The 27,432-nt window shown below is 42.2% G+C and overlaps 1 protein-coding gene across 1 annotated transcript in view; it reads left to right on the top strand.

The window, feature by feature from the left end:
• Nucleotides 1–27,432, top strand: part of LOC132883318 (histone-lysine N-methyltransferase PRDM9-like) — an 83,990-nt gene that overhangs the window by 16,630 nt on the left and 39,928 nt on the right. Inside the window, exons 2-12 of the mRNA XM_060916777.1 lie at nucleotides 10,799–11,146; nucleotides 13,653–13,722; nucleotides 13,904–14,007; nucleotides 14,099–14,371; nucleotides 15,953–16,046; nucleotides 16,186–16,253; nucleotides 16,392–16,574; nucleotides 16,700–16,738; nucleotides 16,850–16,975; nucleotides 17,063–17,140; nucleotides 17,255–17,377. Of these exons, the coding sequence (XP_060772760.1) occupies nucleotides 11,054–11,146; nucleotides 13,653–13,722; nucleotides 13,904–14,007; nucleotides 14,099–14,371; nucleotides 15,953–16,046; nucleotides 16,186–16,253; nucleotides 16,392–16,574; nucleotides 16,700–16,738; nucleotides 16,850–16,975; nucleotides 17,063–17,140; nucleotides 17,255–17,377 (1,251 nt within the window). The 5' untranslated portion in view covers nucleotides 10,799–11,053. The remainder of the gene's footprint in view (nucleotides 1–10,798; nucleotides 11,147–13,652; nucleotides 13,723–13,903; nucleotides 14,008–14,098; nucleotides 14,372–15,952; nucleotides 16,047–16,185; nucleotides 16,254–16,391; nucleotides 16,575–16,699; nucleotides 16,739–16,849; nucleotides 16,976–17,062; nucleotides 17,141–17,254; nucleotides 17,378–27,432) is intronic.

Genomic DNA, 27,432 nt, shown 5'->3' with positions numbered 1-27,432 from the left:
AACAAGCAAGATTTCTGGCTCTCACAGACCTGTAACTTCTTTAAGAGGCTCCTCTGTCCTCCACTCGTTACCTGTATTAATGGCACTTGTTTGAACTCGTTATCAGTATAAAAGACACCTGTCCACAACCTCAAACAGTCACATTCCAAACTCCACTATGGCCAAGACCAAAGAGCTGTCAAAGGACACCAGAAACAAAATTGTAGACCTGCACCAGGCTGGGAAGACTGAATCTGCAATAGGTAAGCAGCTTGGTGTGAAGAAATCAACTGTGGGAGCAATTATTAGAAAATGGAAGCCATACAAGACCACTGATGATCTCCCTCAATCTGGGGCTCCACGCAAGATCTCACCCCGTGGGGTCAAAATAATCACAAGAACGGTGAGCAAAAATCCCAGAACCACACGGGGGGGACCTAGTGAATGACCTGCAGAGAGCTGGGACCAAAGTAACAAAGGCTAACACACTGTTACTGTTATCAGTAACACACTACACCACCAGGGACTCAAATCCTGCAGTGCCAGACGTGTCCCCCTGCTTAAGCCAGTACATGTCCAGGCCCGTCTGAAGTTTGCTAGAGAGCATTTGGATGATCCAGAAGAGGATTGGGAGAATGTCATATGGTCAGATGAAACCAAAATAGAACTTTTTGGTAAAAATTCAACTTGTCGTGTTTGGAGGAGAAAGAATGCTGAGTTGTATCCAAAGAACACCATACCTACTGTGAAGCATGGGGGTGGAAACATCATGCTTTGGGGCTGTTTTTCTGCAAAGGGACCAGGACGACTGATCTGTGTAAAGGAAAGAATGAATGGGGCCATGTATCGTGAGATTTTGAGTGAAAACCTCCTTCCATCAGCAAGGGCATTGAAGATGAAATGTGGCTGGGTCTTTCAGCATGACAATGATCCCAAACACACCGCCCGGGCAATGAAGGAGTGGCTTCGTAAGAAGCGTTTCAAGGTCCTGGAGTGGCCTAGCCAGTCTCCAGATCTCAACCCCATAGAAAATCTTTGGAGGGAGTTGAAAGTCCGTGTTGCCCAGTGATAGCCCCAAAACATCACTGCTCTAGAGGAGATCTGCATGGAGGAATGGACCAAAATACCAGCAACAGTGTGTGAAAACCTTGTGAAGACTTACAGAAAACGTTTGACCTCTGTCATTGCCAACAAAGGGTATATAACAGAGTATTGAGATGAACTTTTGTTATTGACCAAATACTTATTTTCCACCATAATTTGCAAATAAATTCTTTAAAAATCAGACAATGTGATTTTCTGGATTTTTTTTTCTCATTTTGTCTCTCATAGTTGAGGTATACCTATGATGAAAATTACAGGCCTCTCTCATCTTTTTAAGTGGGAGAACTTGCACAATTGGTGACTGACTAAATACTTTTTTGCCCCACTGTATATACTCGCGCACACACATCAGCCGTCTGGTTCGGGAGAGAGCTCCCTCTGCTCTCGCTCTCTCTTCTTAAATAGGCCATGGTCACTGGGAAGACACACAAACACATTAATTAATGACCGATGTAGTGATTCTGCCACTTACCTTCCCTGACTCCGCCCTCCTGTCACAGACCACGCCCCCGCTGCCACACACGCCTTTATAATAACGTGTGAATCGACACCAAGTTCGAGATAACTGATTTGTTATTGTCGGCAGAGAAATAAAGGATAAAAACAAAAAGTTCAAAGTTGGTGCGGCAAATATGGCCATGGAGCGGTGTAAATATGGCCATCAGGGTTTTTTCTAGAAAAATTTAGTATGAGGGCGCTCACCATGGTAAGGGAGCAAAGTGGGGGGGGGGGGTGATGGTGCCGGTTGTGTCCCCCCCCCCCCCCCCCGCCGTGCAAAGCCTTTGAAAAATGCTCCAATGGGACATTCTGAGGCTATCTGAGAGGGAAATTGTAACAAATTGTCCGTCAACATTGAAAAAGAAAGAAGTAATCTTCTTCTGCCCCGGACAGTCTTTGGCTTTCTTCCGCTTCGTGCCGCGGGATGACATCTTTAAATGCCCAAGTGTCAACAAAAACAACTCGAACTACTTCTGTCAAAAGCTCCCGCGCCGGTGGGTGAAAGGTCATTCAGTCTCGAGAAACTCGCTCTACAAGTCAGCTGACCTTGTATCTAACCCATGTCAAATCTCGCGAGAGCAACCGCGACAAGTAAACAGCATGGCGCCTCGGTCTGGAAAACGCCAATTCGGATTGTTTTTGCACCGTCTGGCGGTGTATCTACTATGATTGGAATATTTTTGGAGCAATTATAATGTATTTGATGATCAGACACATTGTCACGTAGTGTTGCTGGGATGTTTTCACGGAGTCGGTAAGGGGGCGCACGCCGAGAGTAAGAGGGCGCAGCGCCCCTGTTCCCCCGTTTAGACGAAAGCCTGGCCATGGAGCAGTGTAAATATAGTTAAAACAACATCTTTTCAATGTACTTTACTCTCTAAAAAAAAAAATTATTTTTTCCAGGGGTGCCTGCAATTACATTTCCATTTCAAACAATGTCAGCTTTTGTGGAGCAGTGTGAGTATAGTTAATACAAAAACTTCTGTACTTTTCTGTTCTTTTTTTGTAGTTTGCTAAATAAAAAAAAATATTTTTTCCAGTTCCATTTCAAACAATGTGTCTGAATATGATGTGTAAGTGTGTAATGTATGATGTGTTTTGTACCAGTCCAGTTGATTCCTCTATTCTAAATGATTACTATTTGAGAGTATTTTATGCAAATGTTATGCAAATTAAATATGTAAATTTATGCAAATTTGTTTCAAGGTCATCCGATTGACCCCCACCCCCCTATATTTTCAATCCGTGGAGAACCCTGAATGTAATAAATACAATATAAACAACACAAAAAAAATACCTTCCATTGCACGCATATCTGTGTGAAAAATAGTCAGTAGTGCAAATCGGGTGTAAACTACAAGTGGCTTGTAACCTTTGGCTCTTTGCGCACAAAGCCCTCCAAGGAAGTATCCCTTGAGGTGCCCTTTTGGCTTTGTTCCCATGTTGATAACAGATTAAGGTTTTTGTTCAGGAACAGTAACATTACATTCTTCCCTTTGATTGCACTTCTTCTCAGAGTTATTAACTGTCCCGCCTTAGAGAAAATCCTTTCTTTCTCAGTCAGTGCTCTGACTCTCCGCTTTCCGACAAAGCAGGGAGGGGGAGGGGCAAGGTGTGAGCGGCAGAGAGAGGTGTACACAGACAGATTGAGAGAGAAACTACGCTCGCATGAACTCTGAGTAAATTCGAGTAATTCACTGGACGTATTGAAGAGAAACTGCGACGAAAGTTTCGATTCCGATACTCACCTTGGTGTCGATACTATCGATACTCAGATCGATACACCCACCCCTGCCAGAGACTCCCCCCGCTATCAGTACCGCCAAGGTCACATCCATCGAGGTCAGTTTACTGGAGTCCAAAAACCACAAACTTTATATACTTGAACATCTTCATGAGGACGTCAAGGAATTAAAAGCCAGTCTCGCATTCTCTCAATCACAGATATGAATACATCCTTAACAAAAGTGAGATTATTGAAGCTAGATATTACTCTCTGGTGATTTTACGGTAGGTTTGTTTCTATACAAGAACATTAAGCCGAGCTAAAAAGCTAACGATGCCAACTGCCTTTAGACAGAGCTAGGCGAACGGCGCGAAAAGCCGCCATTGTGATCATGAAAAGCTAATGTAGCTAATTGCCTTTAGACGGAGCTAGGCGAGCGGCACGAAAAGCTGCCATTGCTCTCACCGACCGCTAGCAGCCTGAACTGTACTGACAAGCAAACAAGCTTAAACAAAATTCAGATCATTGAAGGTAGACATTACTCTCATGATTTGGGGATAGAATTTGTTTTACAGGGATGAGAATTTTCCGTCGATCGGCGGATTTCCGACTTTTTCAGACCAAAATGATCGTTTTTGAGATCGATGTAAATCCGTTGAGAAATTTTCGGGGGGGTGATTAACGATCTGTGGTCACCTTATAACGCAGACATCTCAAGTCTCCCAGAACTTCCGGGAGTCCCCTGCACATTGATAGAAGCAAGCAAGAGCGTGCGCGCGCAACATTAAGGTCTGCATCACGCATCTTAGAATGTGCGTGCGCGAGGGAGACTGTGTGCAGTGTTGCCAGATATTGCTGACGTTTTCCATCCCAAAATATGTTCAAAACCTGCCAAAATGCACTTAAAACCACCCAATGTGGCAACACTGCCTGTGTGGCTGTTCATGTAGCGCATGCCAGACAAAGAGCATCCTGATTGGGTTACTCAGCAAAATAGGCCAATCAGCTTTCAGTGTGGGCGGGCTTTTATCCCTTTTCTCGAGGACCGACTGGCATAGCAGAGAGAGAGCGCGTGCCCCACAAAACGAAAGTACAAAACCCACTTCAGCTCAGATTACACAAAATAATCTCCCTGTCTAATAAGGGTAGAAAATAATGACAGTTTCACGCGATGTACTGTTGGCAGCAGTGATTTCAGCATTGCCCATGGTGGCTTAAATGATTGTAAAGGACATGCTGAGGTGAGCCGGGCGGCACGGTGGTGTAGTGGTTAGCGCTGTCGCCTCACAGCAAGAAGGTCCGGGTTCGAGCCCCGTGGCCGGCGAGGGCCTTTCTGTGTGGAGTTTGCATGTTCTCCCCGTGTCCGCGTGGGTTTCCTCCGGGTGCTCCGGTTTCCCCCACAGTCCAAAGACATGCAGGTTAGGTTAACTGGTGACTCTAAATTGACCGTAGGTGTGAGGTGTGAATGGTTGTCTGTGTCTATGTGTCAGCCCTGTGATGACTTGGCGACTTGTCCAGGGTGTACCCCGCCTTTCGCCCGTAGTCAGCTGGGATGGGCTCCAGCTTGCCTGCGACCCTGTAGAACAGGATAAAGCGGCTAGAGATAATGAGATGAGATGTTGAGGTGAGGAGTGTCATTTCTTGTGTATTATATTTAGGCAGAGGTGTCAAGTAACGAAGTACAAATACTTCGTTACTTTACTTAAGTAGAAATTTTGGTACTTCTTTACTGGAGTAATAATTTTTCAACCTACTTTTTACCTCTACTCGTTACATTTTCAAGCATTTACTTTTACTTCGTTACGTTTATAATAGTCTCGTTACTTGCATTTCATTGCGCCAGTCTTTATATTACTTATATTACTTTGTCCACCTAATAAACTGCCACTCAGGGCGCTCCAAGCACACAGCAATCCGAGCTCTGACTTCGACACCGTTAGTAAATTGCGGGCTCTCATTCGTTTGTCAGGAGTGGAATTCCCCCCCCCCCGAACCATATATGGCATTCTCTTTTCTGAGTCAGGTTAAGTTTACAAACGCAGTTATGGTATCTTGGTGGGTGTTAGTGAGTAAAGTGACAGGCAGGGCTCGAAATTAACTTTTTTTCTTTGTGTCCCCCAGTGGTCCCGAATTCTGTGTTGTATTTTCCCGAATGGAAGCAATAGTGTCCCCATTTTTTTCCTCTCTGAAATAACCAGTGGTTAATGTTATCATATGAAGTTACTATTATATTTGTAACTATGCGATTTTGAACCCTTTATATCATTTTTACAATAAGTCACAAGCGACACATGTCCTATACATCATCTACTTCAAAATTACAGTTATTGCATTTTCAGTTTATTAAACTTTGGCAATCTCACTGTATGAATAGATACCCGTTTATTTAAAGGGGCCAACTAGCTCATTCAGAAAATGTTTCAACTCACTACATCTGCAGTACACTTTAGTTGAAAATAAGACCCCTTTTATGTTCATTTCATCTACTTATACCTTGAATATCTGTTGGCACTTATAAGGCCAACTTATAATTTTCACCATTACCGTTATCCATTTTTATGAACTTTCCGTTATCCATTACCGTTATCCATTTTTATGAACTTTCCGTTATCCATTTTATGAACTTTCGCTGCCGAAACGTGGGTGCAAATGTTAGCACCATCAGCATAGTGGCAGGTCCGAGCCTAGTTGTGCTGCTGACTGACTAAACTTTCTGAACTAGAAAGACACCAAGAAAACTCACTTATTCTGTTGAACGGTATCTTCCGTCAATATCATCCACATCATTCCTGTTGTATTTTATAACGTGTCTAACAGTGTTCATTAAGTTCATTCAGTTGCTAGCGTTGCCTGCAGACCAGGCGATGACACTTTGGATCCTGAAGGTCCCGGAGACGTTATGTCTGGGTTTTCAGTTTCTTCCCCGCGGTCGGTCCGCTTCAACCACTTAAGCATTTTTGTTCTGGCAAGAGTCGGCGCAGCGTGTGCGGTAGCAATTCCATTCCAAGTCCATATAACGCGGACTCCGGCCGAAGATTCTAGAACAGAATGCGCTGCTCTGTAGCCTACGGATGCAGGTGCATCGAAAGTGTAGCTACTATGTATTTTTCGCTGTTAACGTTTTAAAATTAAAATTGACAAATTAGGTGAATGTCTACGTATGTGTTACGGCTTTGTAAATAATATTAATGTAGAACTTTTTTCTAGATCTATTTTTTTCCATTGTCCCGGGATTGTCCCAGATATGATAATTTTGTGTCCCGATGACATTTTTTATGGTCCCCGGGACGTCGGGACACCGTTAGTTTCGAGCGCTGGTGACAGGTCTTAGCTTAGTAAACGTTATATTAGCTTGTAGTGTGTCGGCATTCCAGCGGCCGCCCTTTCTCTCCTCGCCTGTGTTCAGCCTCGCATTGCTGGAACACAAACATTCTGTTGACTTCTCTCGGTGAGCCAGTAACTAGTAGGAATGAGAGTGTTTTTCTTGTATTTTAACTGGAACCTGCTGCCTCTACTGCACGTCCCATATGAAAAAGAAAAAAACTGCAATTTTACAGTAGTGTTAGTGTAGTATTCATTCATTCATAGCATTCAAATACTGTATTATTACTGCTGTTTAGACAGTGAATGCAATGCAACTTTGGACACAAAATGATTGCCAGCATACTGCAAAAATATTGCGTTATACAATATTTTGGACATTACAATGTTTTTTTTTTTTTTTTAATATATACATTTTCAATAAAAATGTATTGATAACTAACTTCTGAGGTATGAAGTTTTACACCATTACAACACTTACAGACAGGCTTTTAGGCAGGATTTTTTTTTAGGGAGTCTAACTTTTTTGCAGGTGTCACTGTATGTGGCGAGGTGTAGCGGCGCGTTGAGCGCCGCTGGCACGAGTGTTTTAGGGGGTTCCGGGGGTACTCCCCCGGAAAATTTTGAAATTTCTAATGCTCTCAAATGCTATTTCCTTCATTTTGACAGCAAATTTTGAGCAATACAGCCAAGTGTTTTTGCCTTTGTTACAACATTCTTGTATCAATAGTAAGGCTGGACTGGGGGGAGGCATGTGTGCATGGAAAAATTCAAGCCAGATTCATTTTAGGTAAAACAACTTTGGGAACACCAAAACAAAATACACTGCAAACTGCGTATATTTTTAATGAATATTATTATTAAAATGGGTATATTTCTGGGATTTTTTGAGCTGGAGTTGCATATTAAGCATGACAAATTAGCTATAAAGCTTTCTGATCGCAGAATACTACATAAATAAAGCTTGTTGTAGCTGTGTTTGTCTCAGTCAGTAGTGCACCTATTGCAATTGCATTACATGTGACAACCAACCCCGAACACAGTGTGACAACCAACCCCGGCTGACCAGTTTTGCTTTCAAAGCCGCTAGCGTCCAAAGATTTAGTATAACAAAGAAAAAAACACACAGGAAATATGGCTAAGTCTTCAAACATTATAATGGTATTCGTTTTTTCAATAGAAACCCATTAATTACAAAGCTAGAAGGTAAAAACCAAGGTACTAAAAATTTACATTTAGGTATGAAAAACCTTCAAATTGTTCTCACCTTTGAAATGCATGCAACACACAATAACTTTTCAGGTAGAATGACCCCAGTACTAATTCTAAACATTTCTATCTTGGTGGAATTGAGCAGCGCCCTATGGTGGCTGAGATATGACGAATGTGACAACCATAACTTGTGACAACCAACCCCGGTCATCCCTATTTATTCATGCAAGAAACCTGGCTGTCTAGTTATGGGATTGTGATAGTTTTTTGACATTCCAAGCCTATCAACAGTTACAGAAGAAAAAAAAAAAACTTACATGAGTTCTCTTCTGAAAGAAGTTGGAAATCGTTGTTTGCCTTCCTCTTTTCTTCATTTTCTTCCTGTCATGCCCAAAAAACTCAGAAAAATCTATCTTCTATCTTCCTTACCAAATATCCCACGTGTTCGTCCTTTTCACGTGCGTTCTTTGGAATCCCAGCATCCTTTAGAACGTGTCGTATTTGATTATTGTTTAGCCTACTAGAAATACTACCCGCCGGCTCGACTACCACACTCTCCACTACGTAGCCTGTAATGTTGGGAAAATCTGCATGAAAATGTGTTATTTACTGTTAAAAGGATTTATTCGGGATAAATAACATGTCAGGTAAGGCCGGTTTTCTATAGACTACATTCCACATTTAGCTGCGGCAATATAGTCTACGGCTATATTGTCTGGATATTTATGCCAGTGTCTCCTAGGCATACATCTTTTCCCCCTCTGCTCTGGGAACGCATATTACAAGTGCTTTGTACACCAAATTTATTTAATAACCCATTTATTTATAACGAGGGCTCTCACAACTTTGAAATTAGTGCAGCCATAGAAACGCGTGTTTCTGTAGCTCTGCGGCGGGTGCCTATATTTTGTACTCTGGGCTCGTGCTGTTGCTATGGTAACCCTGGGCGTCTTCGGGAAAGACAGCTGTCAAAGCGAGACTTCTGAAATTTCCAAAATGGCGGTGTCAACAAAGCTTGTAGATCCTCGGAAAGCTCAGACTCGGCGATTTTTTTTAACATATTCAGCTAAGTTACCGGACATAACACGGGCGGAAATATTAGGGCGTCTTTAGGGCGTCGTACTAAAAAGTAGGGCGTCCAATTTCTTGTTTTTTTCAGTACAGGGCGTCGAAAAGACGCCCAGACGCCCCTCTATCTAAAAGCCTGCTTACAGACAACAAGTCATTATTACTTGTGCTCCATGAAACACATTTTAATGGGTCAGTAGAATGGACTGTATGTGGACTTCTAGGCTGCGCCTTTGTCCTTAATAGCATTTTTTCCTCTTTCATTACTTTTACTTTTGTACTTTAAAGTAGTTTAGAAATCAGTATACTTTTTACTTTTACTTGAGTAAAAAGCTTCAGTTGATACTTTTACTTCATGAAAAGTATTTCTAAACCACAGTACTTCTACTTGAGTAATAAATGGTAATACTTTTGACACCTCTGTATTTAGGTCTACAACAGGCTGTCATGAAAAGACCAAACTTATTGAAGATTTCCGTAAAGTAACAACGTATGAATATACATCATATATATCAAATGCACGTCATATAAAAGTGTGTATCTTTTTATAAATGAGGTTAGCTTGTCTAATGTAGCATGTTGGGGAGAATCATAGTATCATATCTATATTTCTGATAAAATTTTAGGTATGATACCGTGTATAACTCTCCTCCTTATTGCTCATTTCATGGGGGCAATTCATTGAATTGCTGGCATGTGCCGCGCGGGAGTGTCTGCCCACATTTTTTTTAGGCCGAGATGAACTTGTAGTTTTTGATTTAAAATTTTTTTTTTCCAATTTGTAATGCCCATTGTACATGTCTGTTCTTTAACTCAAAATCACCATCTCGATCTTCAAATTGACCGTATGGTATATGCATTACATTACATTACACAACATCCTGTCCAGATAAAACCTAGTTAGTACACACAGCAGTTGAAAGGGAAGTGATGAGTGATGTTGAATGTTGCCTGCTTAATATGCGAGACCTCCTGCTACCATGATAACATCAGAAGAAAGCTTCAGAGAATTATATGACAGAACTTTTTTCTGGTAAACTTTATTGTAAAGGATTAGGGTATTCAAAGACATGAATAGCAAAAATGCAGAAATATAATACTGTAGAGCTCGTTTATAGTAAAAGGTGCATTGATTTTTTTGAAATCATCAAATGTGAATTGATTAAAAACAAGTCTCTTGTACCATATTAATCATTTTCACCTGGTAGTCCACCAAGAAGGGGAATTTATTTCCAAATACATTGCAACTTTTTGCTGATAAAATTAATGGTTTTGGGGTAAAAAATAAAAAAATAGCCAAAAACCAGGCCCCGCCCTGGTTTTTTCAGACTTATTAAATATTTTTCATTCTCATCCCTGGTTTTAACTGTTGGTGTATTTCTAAACAAGAAGATTAAAGATGAAAGCTATATATTTATCTATCTATTCAGACTACATTGTTACATTCTCCTTCTGTCCAGGGAAAACCACATTTCTCCATGTTTGTTTGATTGTTTGTGATAAACTGTGATTAAATGTCTCTGTATGGACTTAGAAAGAAATTACATTTAAATGTAATATATATGATTTAACAACCTACATTGATTAAATAGAAAAGCGAGCATTTTCATACATGACTACTTTGACTTTTAGTAATTAATGTACATTTTGATGATAAAATCCTGCACATTAGCTTAAGTTAGTAGTATTACTTGTGGTGGTATATTTATAGTGTTGATGTGATTCTTTGTCTTGAGGAAAAAAAATGTAGTTTACTGATAAGTCAGCAGGCCCTGCTCTGCTCTCTCACAAATGCACATTACAAAAAGTAAACATGTTTAACGTGTCTGTTATGCTGTTGGCTTGTTGCTGACTCAGAGTAACAGAGGGACATTTCTATTTTTATTGCAGGTTTTCTTTGATTGATTGATTGAAGGTTTTGATCATCATCTTCGAGATTCATCGCCCTCAACTCCTCACCCTCAGGACTCCTGGAGCAGTTTGTTTACACACACACCATCACCACATCATCCTTTCTTCCACTCTCGATATTATATTAGGTTATTTTAGATTAATTTACATTAAGTAGTTAGGTTAAGGTTTAGGTTACTTAACCTATTATCTTTGGAAGAAGTTTTTTTTTTTTTTTGTCTTCTGTCCAGCAGGATGCCGAGGAAGGGAAGGAGGTCCGAGGCAGCGAGGCGCCGATGGAGGAAGCGCAACCTGGAGGAGCCAACTCCAGTCACTTCCCCCCCGAAGGTATTTACACAGTAGATAAGCTTCTGTGTCACAGTGACAACTGTCTGCATGAAAATAGCAGTAGAAATGTCACATATTGCTTTCTTTTTAACTGCTGAGTTCAGTATGTAACTGCCATGACTTAGATTTCTTTGGTGTTGATGTTTCATCAGACGGTCCAGACAGAGTGCGAATTACCCCACCATAATTGGGGGGTACCATCATGGTCCACTATCATATCAATCCCCCCCCCCGGTCCTCTCCCGTCTCGTCTATGGAAGTCGGTGTCAGTAACTCAACACAATAACTCTGAACAATAATTTTTAATGATTTTTAATGTCATTAAGAAGCACGACAAACCATACAGTACTACCACAGAAGAAAAACAGCAGTACAACCTGATAACCACCTTTGTCAGAACAAACTGGGTATCAACATTACAAATGAGTCACATACAGTATATACACACATACAGAACCGTCCTACTGAATGTCTTGCTCTCTTTCGTCCTGCTGTGCCTCTCCTGTCTGCTGGGAACCCATTTTCTTTATTCACATGAACAGTGTATAAAACCGAACTGCACCTACACTTGTACTGTAATTGTCTGTAGATCTTAGTGCTAATATTTACTACTCTTTTAGCACCAAAAAAATGCCTGATGTCTGGCCCTTTTCTTTTCCTCATGTTTGGCCTACTGTATCTGTGAATAAACTCAAACGGGGTACTCAGATGAAGCTATGACTATCTTAAAAATAATACAAAAGGAATGTAAGTAAAAACAATAGAAAACATCCATGTACTATTTTGCCTAGGCTAGCCTACTACCTGGCTCTTTTTATGTTGCCCCCAGTCCCCAGAGGTTCTGATTGTAATTTTACATAGGCTTAGCTAGGCCTACACCAGAACTTCTTGTGCCTAATCACACACACAGGATGGGCCTATGTGCCAAATGAATTTCAGAAGGGCACAATTTATTCATGATAAAATGAGAATGGAAACATATGGAGTTCTTCTCCTTTGAAATGAGAATCATTTCTATACCACACTGTAATAAGCTTGATTTAAATAGAGACTTAGCTTATCTTGCTAACTAACGTTAACGTCCGTCCACTGGAGCCTTCTGGCCTCAGTGGGTAAGTAATTCAACGTATAAAGATGTGACATGAGCTGAAAGAACAAATCACTTTAATAAATGAAAGTTGTAAAATAACACATTTTCAACAGGCTAAAAGTTGGTTAGCAACTAACATTACCAGTGCACGTCTTCTGCTGCAAACCACAGACTATAAATTGCTGCAAACCCATGGACTGTATCTGATGAATCAACTGAATACGGTGTGGACTAGAAGCTATTGCTTCTAGCACAGGGCTTTTCAAAGTGTGAGGCGCGTCTCCCCTAGGGGGCGCCAGAGTTCTTCAGGGGGGGCGCAACGTGAGGAAAAATAAACCAAAATAAGTTACTGTTGCGGACATTTAGCGAACTTCAGCTAGCCTTTGCCAGAGATAAAATGGATCGATTTTTGGCACCTAAAGCTACAGTGAGTGAGGAGACAGAGTCTGGGCCAAGCAAAAAAAGAAGGAAGTATGACCACGATTATTTAAAGTTTGGATCTTCATGGACTGGATCTGAAGATGCTCCACTGCCACAGTGTGTTGTCTGCCAAGAGGTGCTAGCTAACGATGCTATGAGAAGTTTAAAATGTGTAAAACAAGATGTTTAAAAAAAGCACAGATGTTTTAAATGTGTAAAAAAAGATGTTTTCAAAAAAGCACAGATGTTTAAAATGTGTAAAATAAAAATGTGTACAACAACCTTTTTTTTTAAATACAAATGGAACATTAAGTATAGCAACAACAAAAATTGTGTGTGGGGGGGGGCGCTGTTGTTTATTTGCTCTCTGCGGTGGGGGGGGGGGCTGACTCTCCCACACTTTGAGAACCCCTGCTCTAGTGCGTTCTAGCGCTGCTGTGACTAAAAATGGTACAGTCCACAATAGGGGTGTCTGTCTGAAATCGATTTACATTAAAATGTTCCTACAATAAGAATGCCGAATGGGAGTTGGTTTGAATTATATATTCCTTTTCACAATATCAGAAAAAATATCGGACCCCCCCAAAACTTATATTTTTGTCTCTTTGGGGGGTACTGGGTCTTCATTGGGGGGTATAGTACCCCCCAGTACCCCCCGTAATTCGAACTATGGGTCCAGACGGTGTCCACCCCACCGGACGCAGGGTCCAGGACCAGGGAGACCCACCCCCCCTGCTCTCAAGCTCCAGTCAGCAACGTATGTTCCTGTCACAACTCACACACAGAGAGTTATTTTAAAGAACGCAGACAGTGTTTACACTGAGACACTGTCTGAGGTTTAATATGTTTACAGTCACACATCGTCTTGTATTTAAAATGTGTTTGTTTGAACTTGTCTGGTTTTATCTTAGCTTTGTTTGATTTAACTATGTTCTTTTTATGTGATGCAAAGTCACCTTGAGTGTTTTGAAAGACACTTATTTTATGTGTCATCAGGTGGTTGGATCTTCACCCCCAGCCCAGCCTTTCGGGAGCCTGGGTGATGTGCGTCCCGAAGTTCGTGCACGTGAGTATCCACTTGTTTTATCCCTAAATGATCAATAAACTAATTCATCATCAATATTAAACTTTTTAAACTGGTTTTCTTTTCTGTACTGTTTTGCTCATATAAACGAATGATTGTTGACATTTCCTGGTTTGTTTTCAATTCAATAATACCGTTATCTGTTTTGTCCTTTACTAAACAGGCCGCGGTACCGGGTTCCGCCATCGGGTGCGGAGGTGGCCAACTTCGAAGCTCACTGGACGGAGCCACAAGTTGGTCATCCCACCGGAGTCTCCTGACAAGAAGGTGTTATTATTGTCCAGTTTATGAAGAAAGTAATTGATCTTGAGAGGGATTAATGATTTTCATGCTAAAGAAATTTTCTTTGTTGTTGCAGTTCATTCTGATTGTCGGGGACTCCCACCTCCGGTCCATCGCAGATGGTTTCACCGTGATGCCAGAAGGAAAGTTTTCTTTTGGTGTCCTGTCGACCCATGGGGCCCACGCCGCTCAGCTGCGGACTGAGGTCCTACATGCTAATGTTCCTCGGTCCCCTGACGCTGTTTGTGTTCTTGCCCCTAGCAACAACCTGACCGCGAGCAGGACCATCGACGAGGCAGCCGTCGATTACGCAAGTTTCCTCACTGCTGTGAGGAGCCGCTGGCCGGAGGTACGTGTTATTTCATGTCTCGCTTGTCCTGTATTCGTAGGACTTTAACAACACTAGAGGTACATTGACTAAAGTCATTGATTAAAGTTATAAATGACATGCGTCTTAATACTGATGCAGGCAAAACATCGGTCCTGGTGTTACTGGACCTCAGTGCAGCTTTTGATACTGTTGATCACAACATACTGCTATATCGACTTGAACACTGGGTTGGGTTGACTGGTAAAGTTATCAATTGGTTAAAATCATAGTTAAAAGATAGAAGCTTCTTTGTTACCATGGGAAATTGTTCCTCGACATCAATGTCCTTGACCTGTGGTATCCCGCAGGGGTCGATCCTTGGACCATTTATTATTCAACCTTTGTATGCTCCCACTTGGACAAATTATCAAGAACAACTCAATTTTGTATCACTGCTATGCAGATGACACCCAAATTTACTTTGCTTTATCACCTAATGATTATACCCCCCTTGAATGTCTCTACCAGTGTATCGACCAAATCAACAACTGGAGGTCACAAAATTTTCTCCACCTGAACACAGATAAAACAGAATTACTTCTATTTGGGGAAAAAAGATGAAAGACTCAGGATTACCACTATTCTTGACACAAAGGGGATTAAAACAAAAGATATGGTTAAAAATCTTGGTGTTTTCATTGACAGCGAGCTAAACTTTGACAGTCACATGAAAGCAATCACTAAATCGGCATTTTATCACCTAAAAAACATTTCCAAACTAAGAGGACTTGTGTCAAAAAATGATCTGGAAAAACTTATCCATGCCTTCATCTCTAGTAGGGTTGATTACTGCAATGGCCTTTTCACAGGCCTGCCAAAAAAGACCATCAAACGACTTCAGCTGGTTCAAAATGCAGCGGCGAGGGTTCTCACACGAACAAAAAGAACAGAGCACATTACTGCATTTCTAAGGTCCCTTCACTGGCTTCCAGTAAGCTACAGAATTGACTTTAAAGCATTGCTGCTGATGTACAAATCTCTAAATGGTACAGGGCCCAATTACCTCTCTGATATGTTGCAGCGGCCTAACCCAATCAGATCTACCAGATCGCAGCAGCAAAATTTACTGGTAAAACCTGTTGTTAAAACAAAGTGTGGTGAAGCAGCTTTTAGCTACTATGCAGTACAGCTATGGAACCAACTGCCAGAGGACATCAAAAATGCTCCTGCTGTTGGCAGCTTCAAATCTAGACGAAAGACCAAGCTGTTCTCAGATGCTTTCTGCTAATTGATAAATATCCTCATCTTTACATGTTTTAAACTTTACTTAACTTTTATTCCATTTTATTCTGCTGTTTTCACTGAACTTTCTCTCTTCTTCCCCCTTTATTTTATGTAATTTTATTTTCTACTGTTTACTGTTTTGCTTTTACCTCTGTAAAGCACATTGAACTGCCACTGTGTATGAAGTGCGCTATAGAAATAAACTTGCCTTGCCTTACTCTAAGATTAAACGTATGAGCTTTTAATAAATCATGTGCATTTATTGTAACGTGTGTGATTTTGAATGAAAATGTCAATTGATAACAAACGTGTTTTCTAAAATTTTGTTTTCTACAGGTCTTTGTGCTGGATTTCCCCCCCCGTCTCCAGGAGGATGAGACATACCAGGTCCTCCTTCGTCAAGAGTACCACCGCGTGGCGGCTCGTATGGGTGTGTAAGCACATCATGTCAATAAAAACAAGAAAAAGAAATGTACTTAAAAATGTCTGTGAAGATATAGTAATGAACATAGTCATAATACATGTGTGGGTGTTGTAATGACTTATTTTTTTCTTTTTTATATTTTTAGGTGTGAGGTACTTCTCTGCGGCGGAGCACTTCCCCCTTACGCGCTTGGATCTGTGGAGCAGAGACGGCGTAAGTAGAATATCTATGTGTGACACAAAAGTCTAATTTGCTATAATTTCTTGTGTGCTGATATGAACCAGTCAACACAAGCTACTTTTTTATAGTTGAACTTTGTCTGTAAATGGATTTGTATTGTCATGTCTGCAGATTCACCTGAGCGATCGTGAGGGGATGGGCATCCTTACCCAGCTGCTGTGGACCGCCACGGAGCAGTTCCTGGAGACACCACCACCTCCCCCGGTTTCTCCTAAGCTGGTTGTGAAGAGAGAGGTACGTGCTCCTCTGTCTCCTGACCCCTTCCAGTGGAAGGTCGTTGGTCAGAGCAGCAAGGTTAAAGGTTTTTTTTTTTTTTTTTTTTAATTATATTGTGTGTTTGTGTACGTTTTGGTGAACAGGTTCACAGTTGTAATTAAAAAGCATCTATTTAATCAAATATGTGATGTTAATTTTCCCAGTTGCAGGTTCCTGGTCAGGCCAGCTTGGCTCAGCAGCAGGTGAGTTATTTTTTTTAACAATAAGTTAACTGGTTTATTTAGTATTTAAAGTTTGTATATTTGACCAGACAAATATTGATGCGTATTTGTTTGTTTTTTTGTTTTTCATAGGAGGAGTCCTTCCTCCCACTGAACCCAGTGTGGTTTAGTAGCATGATCCTTCGTGCTATGGAGGAGGTGTCTCCTTCTCAGCTGTCTGGTGTGGAGGACTGCAAGTCTCCTCCAGCACGCAAGAAGGTAAATTGATGTCTCTTCTCGGCTGTATTATAAAGTTTCTCCTTGTTCCCTACAGTTACTGATGCTATGTTTTATTTGACTTTGCAGGTGGCCTCCCCAGCGGCAGCCAGGCGTCGTAGGACCGCGGAGAGATGCCCCCCCCACCGCCAGTCTCCTGTGAACAACGTATGTCACACAACTGACACACACAGTCAGTGTTTACAGTTGACACGGTGTCTTCATGGAGACATAACTAGACTCTGTCTGAATTTTAATATATTTGTTCTCATCTGTCAACAGCTGGTTGGATCCCCTCCAGCCAGGCTGTCACAGAGACTGCAGGACGACGCCCCCTCCAGCCCGGTTCCACGGTCCAGGACCACGGATGGACCAGCCCCCCGCACCCAAACTTCAGTGACCAACGTATGTAAAATTTCCCATTCATTTCAATGGGAGAAGGTGAAAAAAATCGCACATTTTCAACGTTTTTCAAACATCCGCTGCTCTGGCATGCTTTCACCTAGAGACATGATTCAAACTTCAAAACGGAGACAAAATTCTCCTGTGTGGATGTGGCATTCAACTTTTTTGCTAGGTTGTATACTTTTTGATCAGTCACAGATCAATTCTGGAGAAATCCAGACTTTATAATGAGTGTCTATGCAGTCGAGCTAGAGTGTACACAGCTTTAAAAAATGCTCTTCATTTCTTATTAAAACTGTTTTCAGCCACAAATTTCACTCTACACATATAATTTTCTCAAAAGTTGGAGTCACACTTGTCTTGATTCACACAATGTGTCTACCTAAATGGTAGGATTTACATTTTCTGCACGAGAAGCCTCAAAGTGACAGGTTCACAGCCCAACTGCCCAATTGACTCCCATTATAATCCCGAGAGCGATTTTACTACAAAATCAGAAATGTCAGTTGTTTTCAACTTGCTCTATTGTCCACATTTTTTACATTAGGGACAAAAAAGATTACATCAGTGTGTTGAGAGCCTTGTTGCACTCAATGTGAAAGAATTTTGTGAATACCTCCTTTCGTTTTCATGTAAATCACCGTTGTTCGGAGAAGAAAATTTGAGAAAAAGCTCTCTTTGCCTGTAATATTATGTCTCTGCTCTGCACCTGAGCACGGTCACCAAGGCAACCAGCTCCAGTCAGGGAACAGATGGGGGAGGGGCTGCTCTCTCTCTCAAACACACACATGATCATAGCATCGGAGCATCATAGCAAGTCACACATTCACACAGTACAGTACAACTCCTGCAATAGCGACTGCTACGCCCACTGTATCACTCTCACGATTTCCCACAGGGGAATTGTCTAGTTAGTGATGCTGTGCTATGCATTGCAAACTATTGACTCCCATACAGTTAGGTCCATATATATATTTGGACACTGACACAAATTTTGTTTTTATTACCTGTTTACTGAAACATATTCTAGTTATATAATGGACATAAAATCCAGACTTTCAGCTTTCATTTGAGGGTATCCACATTAAAATTGGATGAAGGGTTTAGGAGTTTCAGCTCCTTAACATGTGCCACCCTGTTTTTAAAGGGACCAAAAGTAATTGGGCAATTGACTCAAAGGCTATTTCATGGGCAGGTGTGGGAAATTCCTTTGTTATGTCATTCTCAATTAAGCAGATAAAAGGCCTGGAGTTGATTTGAGGTGTGGTGCTTGCATTTGGAAGATTTTGCTGTGAAGAAAACATGCAGTCAAAGGAGCTCTCCATGCAGGTGAAACAAGCCATCCTTAAGCTGTGAAAACAGAAAAAATCCATCCGAGAAATTGCTACAATATTAGGAGTGGCAAAATCTACAGTTTGGTACATCCTGAGAAAGAAAGAAAGCACTGGTGAGCTCATCAATGCAAAAAGACCTGGACGCCCACAGAAGACAACAGTAGTGGATGATCGCAGAATATTTTCCATGGTGAAGAGAAACCCCTTCACAACAGCCAACCAAGTGAACAACACTCTCCAGGAGGTAGGCGTATCAATATCCAAATCTACCATAAAGAGAAGACTGCATGAAAGTAAATACAGAGGGTTCACTGCACGGTGCAAGCCACTCATAAGCCTCAAGAATAAAAAGGCCAGATTGGACTTTGCTAAAAAACATCTAAAAAAGCCAGCACAGTTCTGGAAGAACATTCTTTGGACAGATGAAACCAAGATCAACCTCTACCAGAATGATGAAAAGAAAAAAGTATGGCAAAGGCATGGTACAGCTCATGATCCAAAGCATACCACATCATCTGTAAAACACGGTGGAGGCAGTGTGATGGCTTGGGCATGCATGGCTGCCAGTGGCACTGGGTTACTAGTATTTATTGATGTGACACAAGACAGAAGCAGCCGGATGAATTCTGAGGTATTCAGAGACGTACTGTGTGCTCAAATCCAGCCAAACTGATTGGTTGGCGTTTCATAATACAGATGGACAGTGACCCAAAACATAAAGCCAAAGCAACCCAGGAGTTTATTAAAGCAAAGAAGTGGATTATTCTTGAATGGCCAAGTCAGTCACCTGATCTCAACCCAATTGAGCATGCATTTCACTTGTTAAAGACTAAACTTCAGACAGAAAGGCCCACAAACAAACAGCAACTGAAAAACGCTGCAGTAAAGGCCTGGCAGAGCATTAAAAAGGAGGAAACGCAGCGTCTGGTGATGTCCATGAGTTCAAGACTTCAGGCAGTCATTGCCAACAAAGGGTTTTCAACCAAGTATTAGAAATGAACATTTTATTTACAATTATTTAATTTGTCCAATTACTTTTGAGCCCCTGAAATGAAGGGATTGTGTTTAAAAAAAATGCTTTAGCTCCTCACATTTTTTGCAATTGTTTTGTTCAACCCACTGAATTAAAGCTGAAAGTCTGAACTTCAACTGCATCTGAATTGTTTTGTTCAAAATTCATTGTGGTAATGTATAGAACCAAAATTAGAAAAATGTTGCCTCTGTCCAAATATTTATGGACCTAACTGTTATTCGAAATCGAAATTTGTACGCAAGATGAATAAGAAGAAACACGCAGAAGAACAGGAGTTTGCTGTGCTTTGCACTGCAAACTATTGACTCCCAATAACTGTACATCGCACACAGACAAACAATATATCAAACGTGCAGCTCGATTGGACTCGCTATGCTATTACGTAGTGGATGTTCATTATGTCTAACTATTACAAATATTTTAAGTTCGTTTCTTAGACAAGGATATTTTTTAAGCTTGTTACCTCGTTAACAGTTTCGGCGAGAATCTCCCGCCTTCTTCAGAAACAGTCACCAGATGTCGAGTGGTGACGTGCCTTATCAGCTGATGTTGCATTACGGAGGCGTGAACGTCCCGCCCAATTTGACAGGTAGTCCACGCCTCCTGCTGTCAGGTCGCTCCTCCAGGACGGCACTCCAGGTGAGCGACAGCACGTACGCTCCCTCATCCCGGTTCATCGTCCTCTGCGCCCGCTTTCGTATCTCCACTGCCTCTAAAATCCAACGCTGGAATCTATTTTCTTCAGCGCGAATGTCTCTGGCCTCTTCCCAATTCATTATGTGATTTTGCCGTTTGCAGTGGTCTGAAATGGCTGATTTTAGGTTTTCTTGGTTTGCTTTTTCTTTTTCGGATCTTGTGAGTCTTTTTGTTGTTTCTTTTTCACATTCTATTTGGTGTTCTTTCCTTCGAGTATGGAAGCATCTGCCCGTTTCACCAATATAGACTTTATTACATGAACGGCAAGGGATTTTATAGATGACGTTGCATTTATTGTCCAGTTGTATTTTGTCTTTGGGGTGAACTAGCAGCTGTCGGAGGTTCTTGTATGGTTTGACCGGGGTGTTGATGTGGTATTTCCTCATGGATCGTTGGATGCGTTCTGTGGCTCCTTTTATGTATGGTAGTGTGACAAAGCCCCGGTTTGTTTTTTTCGGTGTTTTTTCTTGTTTGTTTTTTTTCTTTTATTTGTGTCTGTAATTTCCCTTTCCGAATTGCCCACGGTGGATATTGGCAGTTTTTTAATGCCTGTTGGATGTGTTGGTCCTCCTCCTGTCTATCTTTCTCCTCTGTGATGCTCTGTGCTCGGTCGTATAGTGTTCTGATTACTGACATTTTGTGTGCGATGGGATGTTCAGATGTCCAGAGAAGATATTGGTCGGTATGTGTAGGTTTTCTGTATGTTGTAATTCTAATATTACCTTCTTCTGTGTGGTGTATTTTTAGGTCCAGAAATGCTATTGTCTTGTCCATTTCCTCTTTGTGTGTGAATTTGATGTTGCCTGTCTTGTCTATGGAGTTTAAATGATCCGTGAGTTGTTGTGTGTGGCCTGTTTTTGGTTATTTCAAGAATGTCGTCAACGTATCTTTTCCAGAAGATAGGTTTGCAGTCATCCGGTGCTGTTTCTATGGCTCGGGTTTCCAGATCCTCCATAAAAAAGTTGCATCGAGTGGCAGATAGCGGGTCCCCCATTGCAAATCCCTCTTTTTGTCTGTAGATTGTACCTCTGAATTGGAAATATGTGGACATGGAAATGAAATGTAATAGTTTTGTTATGTCCTGTGCTGTAAGTTTTGTACGTTTTTTCAAGGTTCTGTCTGCTTTTAACCGGTTTTCTACTATGTTGAGAGTGTTTGTGACCGGTGTTTTTGTAAAGAGGGATATGACATCATGTGATACAAAGATTTCGTCCTTTTTTATCTTGATTTCCTTTAATTCTTTCGCCAGTTGTTTTGAGTTTTTGCAGTGGTATTCCGTAAGTCCGAGGAGTGGTTTGATTATGTCTGCCAGCGTCTTGGAAAGGTTGTAGGTAACTGATCCTATCGTGTCTACTATGGGTCTTAGTGGTGCTCTGGGTTTATGAATTTTCAGTGTGCCGTATATCCGGGGGGTGATGTTTGCTGTGGGGACAAGGTGGTTGTATGTTTGTTTATCGATTTTGTTGTCATCCAGTAACGGTTTGAGTAATAGCTTTCACATAATGAATTGGGAAGAGGCCAGAGTCATTCGCGCTGAAGAAAATAGATTCCAGCGTTGGATTTTAGAGGCAGTGGAGATACGTAAGCGGGCGCAGAGGACGATGAACCGGGACGAGGGAGCGTATGCACTGTCGCACACCTGGAGCGCCGTCCTGGAGGAGCGACCTGACAGCAGGAGGCGTGAACTACCTGTCAAATTGGGCGGGGCGTTCACGCCTCCGTAACGCAACATCAGCTGATAAGGCACGTCACCACTCGACATCTGGTGACTGTTTCTGAAGAAGGCGGGAGATTCTCGCCGAAACTGTTAACGAGGTAACAAGCTTAAAAAATATCCTTGTCTAAGAAACGAACTTAAAATATTCGCTATGCTATTACTTTGTTCATCATTCTACTTCGCGAAAAAATCACGCAAAATTTCCCATTCATTTCAATTGGAATAAATGAAAAAAAATCGCACATTTTTATCGTTTTTCAAACATCCGCTGCTCTGGCATGCTTTCACCTAGAGACATGATTCAAACTTTAAAATGGAGACAAAATTCTCCTGTGTGGATCTGGCATTCAACTTTTTTTTGCTAGGTTCTATACTTTTTGATCAGTCACAGATCAATCACCATGATCAATTCTGGAGAAATTCAGACTTTATACTGAGTGTCTATGATGTTGCACTTCAGTGAAGGTGATCCAGTTAGAGTGTAGACAGCTTGAAAAAAAAGCTCTAAATTTCTCATTTAAACTGTGTTTTCAGCCACAAATTTCACTCTCTGTAAAGGAAATTTCTAATAAATACTTCAGAACGCTTAGCAGTCGTCTTTTCAGTTATTATAGTAGATCATATAAACAGATATATAAAATAGGAAGGGAAAGAAGAAGAGAAGATACCACTTCTGATGCCGAGAGTACGCACACTCCGAGTTGTGTTTTAGGAATGTTATCTATTATACTCTGAAGGCATTCGCTCACTGCTTGTGTCTTCACGTGATTGGCTCAAGACTTTCTATGAAGTTTTACTAATGAGTGCACCTGGCATGCTTTGGTACGTGTAGGCAGATGCAAGTTAGGGAGAGCTCAAGCTCCCTGCTCATCACCACCGAGGTCAGGAAAGGTGGTTACATCATGAGAAGATGCGTAGTTAGGATGAACTCAAGCACCCTGCTCATTACCACCAAGGCCACAGAAAAGCGATTACAACATTGGAAAAAACATCTTTCTCAGTATATTAGGCCACTTGAGCTCAACACACAAACACAGAGAATAGGAATGTTCATCCACTAAATTTCCCTCACATTCTCCCCCCTTTTTATCCTACAGGATAATAATTGCTAAAGGAAATGTACCCAATTTCAGTGATGAGAGTTCCCAGAGAGATTCGACTTAACACGTCATTGAGTGTACAGGGATAATGCTAAGGCTGTTTTGTAAGACATGGACGTCTTAAGTTAACATTAGCAAGCTATATACATAGATCAGGAATAATAGAACAGGAAACAACTGTAAATGAAAGTGTTTTAAGTTAGGACTAATTCATGTCAACTGTGCTGATGTTATCAAACGGTGGGTTATAGTCTTCGTGTGGGTTTGGAGGCCAGTCAGGTAAGTCGTCGGAGTCTGTTTTCCCATCTGGTAACCAGTATTTGTCAGCTGCCTCTGAAACACAGACATACAACATTGACAGAAAACAGGGAGCAAACATAGCATCACAATCACTAAGCCCAGGACCGGTATGGTGGATAGAATCAGAGTCTTCATCCACTCAACCAACACCATCAGCTGTCTTCAACTCCTCCATGTTCATCTGCTCATAATTGTTCAGCAACCTTGCGCATCTTGTTCAGTGCCTCAGTGATGTTACCGAGTTAACCCTTGCCCTTCTTGACGTGTATTGGTGCTCAGAGGGCGGGCATGCCCTATCAGCCCTCGTCCCACCTCACCGGGACTTGGAGGAAATTCGAAACCCTAAGACTTTATTGGCTAGACACTGAAATACTCTTCCCTATTGAGGGTGTGTACGTGATTGATGTGATACTTGCACTGTTCCATGCAGTGATTCCTTTCTTCCTCACGAGCTTTAGTCAGCGTCTGGTCACTTAGGCCTTCCTCTTCCTCCTGCTCAGCCGGTTCAGGAACCCTCCTGTAGTGGCTAGTGTGGATCCACATCACACTGCCTGTGACCTTCACTGCCATTGGGGTCATGAGCAGGACCTGGAATTGGCCATTCCACCGTGGCTTGTTCCACTTGGTTCATTGGAAGTCCTTAGCCACGATCCAATCCCCTGGTTGTAGATCATGCAGAGGTCCCTCAGCGGGTTTGGGAAGTGCTTCTTTTACCTGTTTGTGGATAGATTTCAAAGCAGAGGACAACGTTGCACAGTAATTCAACATTGCATCATCACACAGTGTGGTGTCCGGCAGTGTTCCTTGAACTGGCCCTATCCCTGTGTTGGGTACTCGTCCAAACAGAATTCGAAAATGGGCTTAACCCATGTTTAGGTCTAGTTTGCATCCTCATTTGTGTGAGTACTACAGGGAGGACCTTTGTCCATCCTAGCCCTGTTTCTGCACAAGCTTTGCTTAGTTTATTTTAAGGGGCCCATTTTCCCTCTCTAAGTGTCAGTTCAATGAAGTCCATTTGGAGATGATCAAATGGTTTGTCTGGTATTGGGTGTGCTGCTTGAGTTAGTTTGATACCTTGACCTGCATTATGTTGTGCGCATATCAAGCATTGCTTGCAATATTTCGCAGCATAATTTGAAAATCCCTCTATGAACCATCTCTTTGTTACTTCTGCTACCATCCCCCCTTTTGACACATGGGTGAGCCCATTGTGCCAATTTTGCATAGAAAGGGAACATGTATTTTCGTAGACAGGGACGGCCCGAGGGACAAACCCAGACCGAGTTTGCAAAGATACAGCCTGCCTGTTTCCAGACTCGTCTCTCGTCCTGGGTGGCAGTGCTCTGAAGGTCCGCTAGCTGTAAACAGGGGGTAGAAACCTGAGGAAAGGCGAGGTTAGAGGGTGAACTGGAAGTTGAGGCTGCACACTTGGCTGCCGCGTCCGCCCTGGCATTCCCTTGAGACACAAGATCAGTATTGTTAGTATGGGCAGCACACTTACACACAGCAATGGCTCTAGGGAGTAGAATAGCATCCAACAACTCAGAGACCAGTGTATGATGTGCAATGGGAGATCCTGTGCTAGTGAGAATTTCTGTGTTTCCAAATAGTGCCAAAATTGTGCACAACACCAAACGTGTACCTACTGTCCGTAAAAATATTGACAGATCACCCTGCAGCCAATTTGCATGTCTCAATAAGGGCACAGAGCTCTGCGGCCTGTGCCGACAGGTTTGAGGACAGACACGACGCCTTGAGGACCTCGTGATCTGAGACTACGGCAAAACCTACTTTCTTCTTTCCCGTCTCTGGAGGCTGAACCATCCACATAGAGGACCATGTCTGGATTTTCCAAAGGGTCGCTCTTTAAATCTGCCCTGGGGGAACAAAAATCGTTAGTGAGAGCAACACAGTCATGTGGCTCTCCATCGTCCTCTGTAGGGAGAAGAGAGGCAGAATTCAGAACAGAACAACGTTTCACAATGATGTTAGGCATATCAAGTATGACAGTGTTATACTTCAACCATCTCTGTGCTGACAAATGTGACATCTTTTTCTCCAACAGAAGCAGGGAGACAGCATGTGGGACCAAAAGGGTGAGGTTAGAATACCCCGCAATATTTCTGGAGGCAGTTACCGCCTTTTCAGCTGCAGCAACTGCACGCAGGCAAACAGGAAGTCCAGCCGCCACTGGATCCAGCCTGCTGGAGAAGTAAGCTACAGGTCTCAATCTATCCCTGTGTTTCTGCAAAAGAACAGAGGTCATGAAACCCTTCTTTTCATCTACAGTTTGAACAAATGGTTTATTGGGGTCAGGCAGTCCCAGAGCGGGTGTGGTCTGCAGAGTGCTCTTTAGGGACGTCAGGCGCGCATGGGACAGCTGCAGCATTGACTGCTTGCAGATCTTGGACAAACCTCCACTCATCGGGCTGGGACGGTTTTCTTGCCTTCTTAACTGGAAAAAATAGGAGTGCGCACTGGTGGAGAGTCCTGGCAAGGGACAATTACATCTGCCTTCAGCAACGAATCAAAGACCGGTCTTATACCTGTGATTGCTTCTGGTTTGAGTGGGTACTGGGTCTGTCTAGGCCTGAAATCTGATTTTGGGGTGATCACCACTGGTTCAGCATTCTTTATTAGGCCCACATCATGTTTACCCTTCACCCAAATGGAATTTGGAACTCCTGCCAGTTTGGGGTGCACCTCTGCTGGAGTTATGCCTGTGGAAACAGAGACAAACAGGCCACTATGGCCGGGGTCCCCAGGACCCTGGTCATCAGTGGCTAATATTACGCTGCGCTTAACATGGCATGACTTTGTTGTAGACCCCAAGCTTTTTGCAAAACAACACACTAGGGTCCTCTGTTTGGGACCACTCATTGCCATTGGCTGCGCACTTCTTGACCCACTTCCCCACGTCTTTCCAATGGGCGGCTCGCGGTTTTGCTAATGAGACCTGGGGTATAGAATTAACAATGTCAAAGAGATCATGTTGGCAGCAGTCAACCTCGGAGTCCTCTGTTATGAGGCCGCGCATAACATGTTTGAGAACACTGCGATGAGCATTGATGCAGCTGTTTGGACAACGAGTAAAATGGACCTGCACAGCACAATAATGTTTAGACCAATATGTAGTTTTGAGGGTCAATCGTTCATGTGCATCGGGGTCTGCAAACCAAGTATTTTCAAACTCTACATCTTGCCCTTGTTGAACATGTACTGTGCAATGTAAATCTTCCTCTTTCCTATAGTCTGTGTCAACAGTAGAGCCGCCAGACATACACATTACAGAGGGCTTCCAAACCCATACTGCACACCGCACATTTCACTTACTTCAATTGTTAGTCCATCTGGAGTGGACGTGAGATTTACTCCTAATTTGCACATTAAATCACGTGCTAACAAATTTACTGGACATGTATGTGGGATGAGAAATGAGTGGGACGTAACTATTCCTCCCTCGCTTTCACACGGGAGGTTGACTGAGAAAGTTTCGGTTACAGGTCGTCCTGAGATGCCCACTGTCTGAATAGAATTTGAGCTGAGCGGTGGGTCTACTGGAAGTACCCCATGTTGTATCACTGAGTGTCCTGCTCCAGAATCTACTAAAAAGGTTAACACATGCCCACATACAGTGAGGGGCATACAAGGGAGTTTAGAGAAGGGAGTAGTTGTGTATTTTAACAAACTTAATGCAACTTCAGGTGTATCTATTTGGACTGGTGTATCGGGCATTTCTGTGTAGTCTTGCTGTTGCATGCAGGTGCTGCTACTAATGTGTTTAACGTTATGTGAATGCTCCTGTCTGTGTATGTGTATCATCAGGTGTGTGCGTGTATTACCTCCCCTGTTCTCTGTGCGGGGCCCGTTCCTCG

The sequence above is a fragment of the Neoarius graeffei genome, chromosome 1 (genome assembly GCF_027579695.1).
Source record: "Neoarius graeffei isolate fNeoGra1 chromosome 1, fNeoGra1.pri, whole genome shotgun sequence".
Classification (NCBI taxonomy): Eukaryota; Metazoa; Chordata; class Actinopteri; order Siluriformes; family Ariidae; genus Neoarius; species Neoarius graeffei.
The sequence above is the reverse complement of the archived record's forward strand: the minus strand, read 5'-3'. Positions and strand labels throughout refer to the sequence as shown.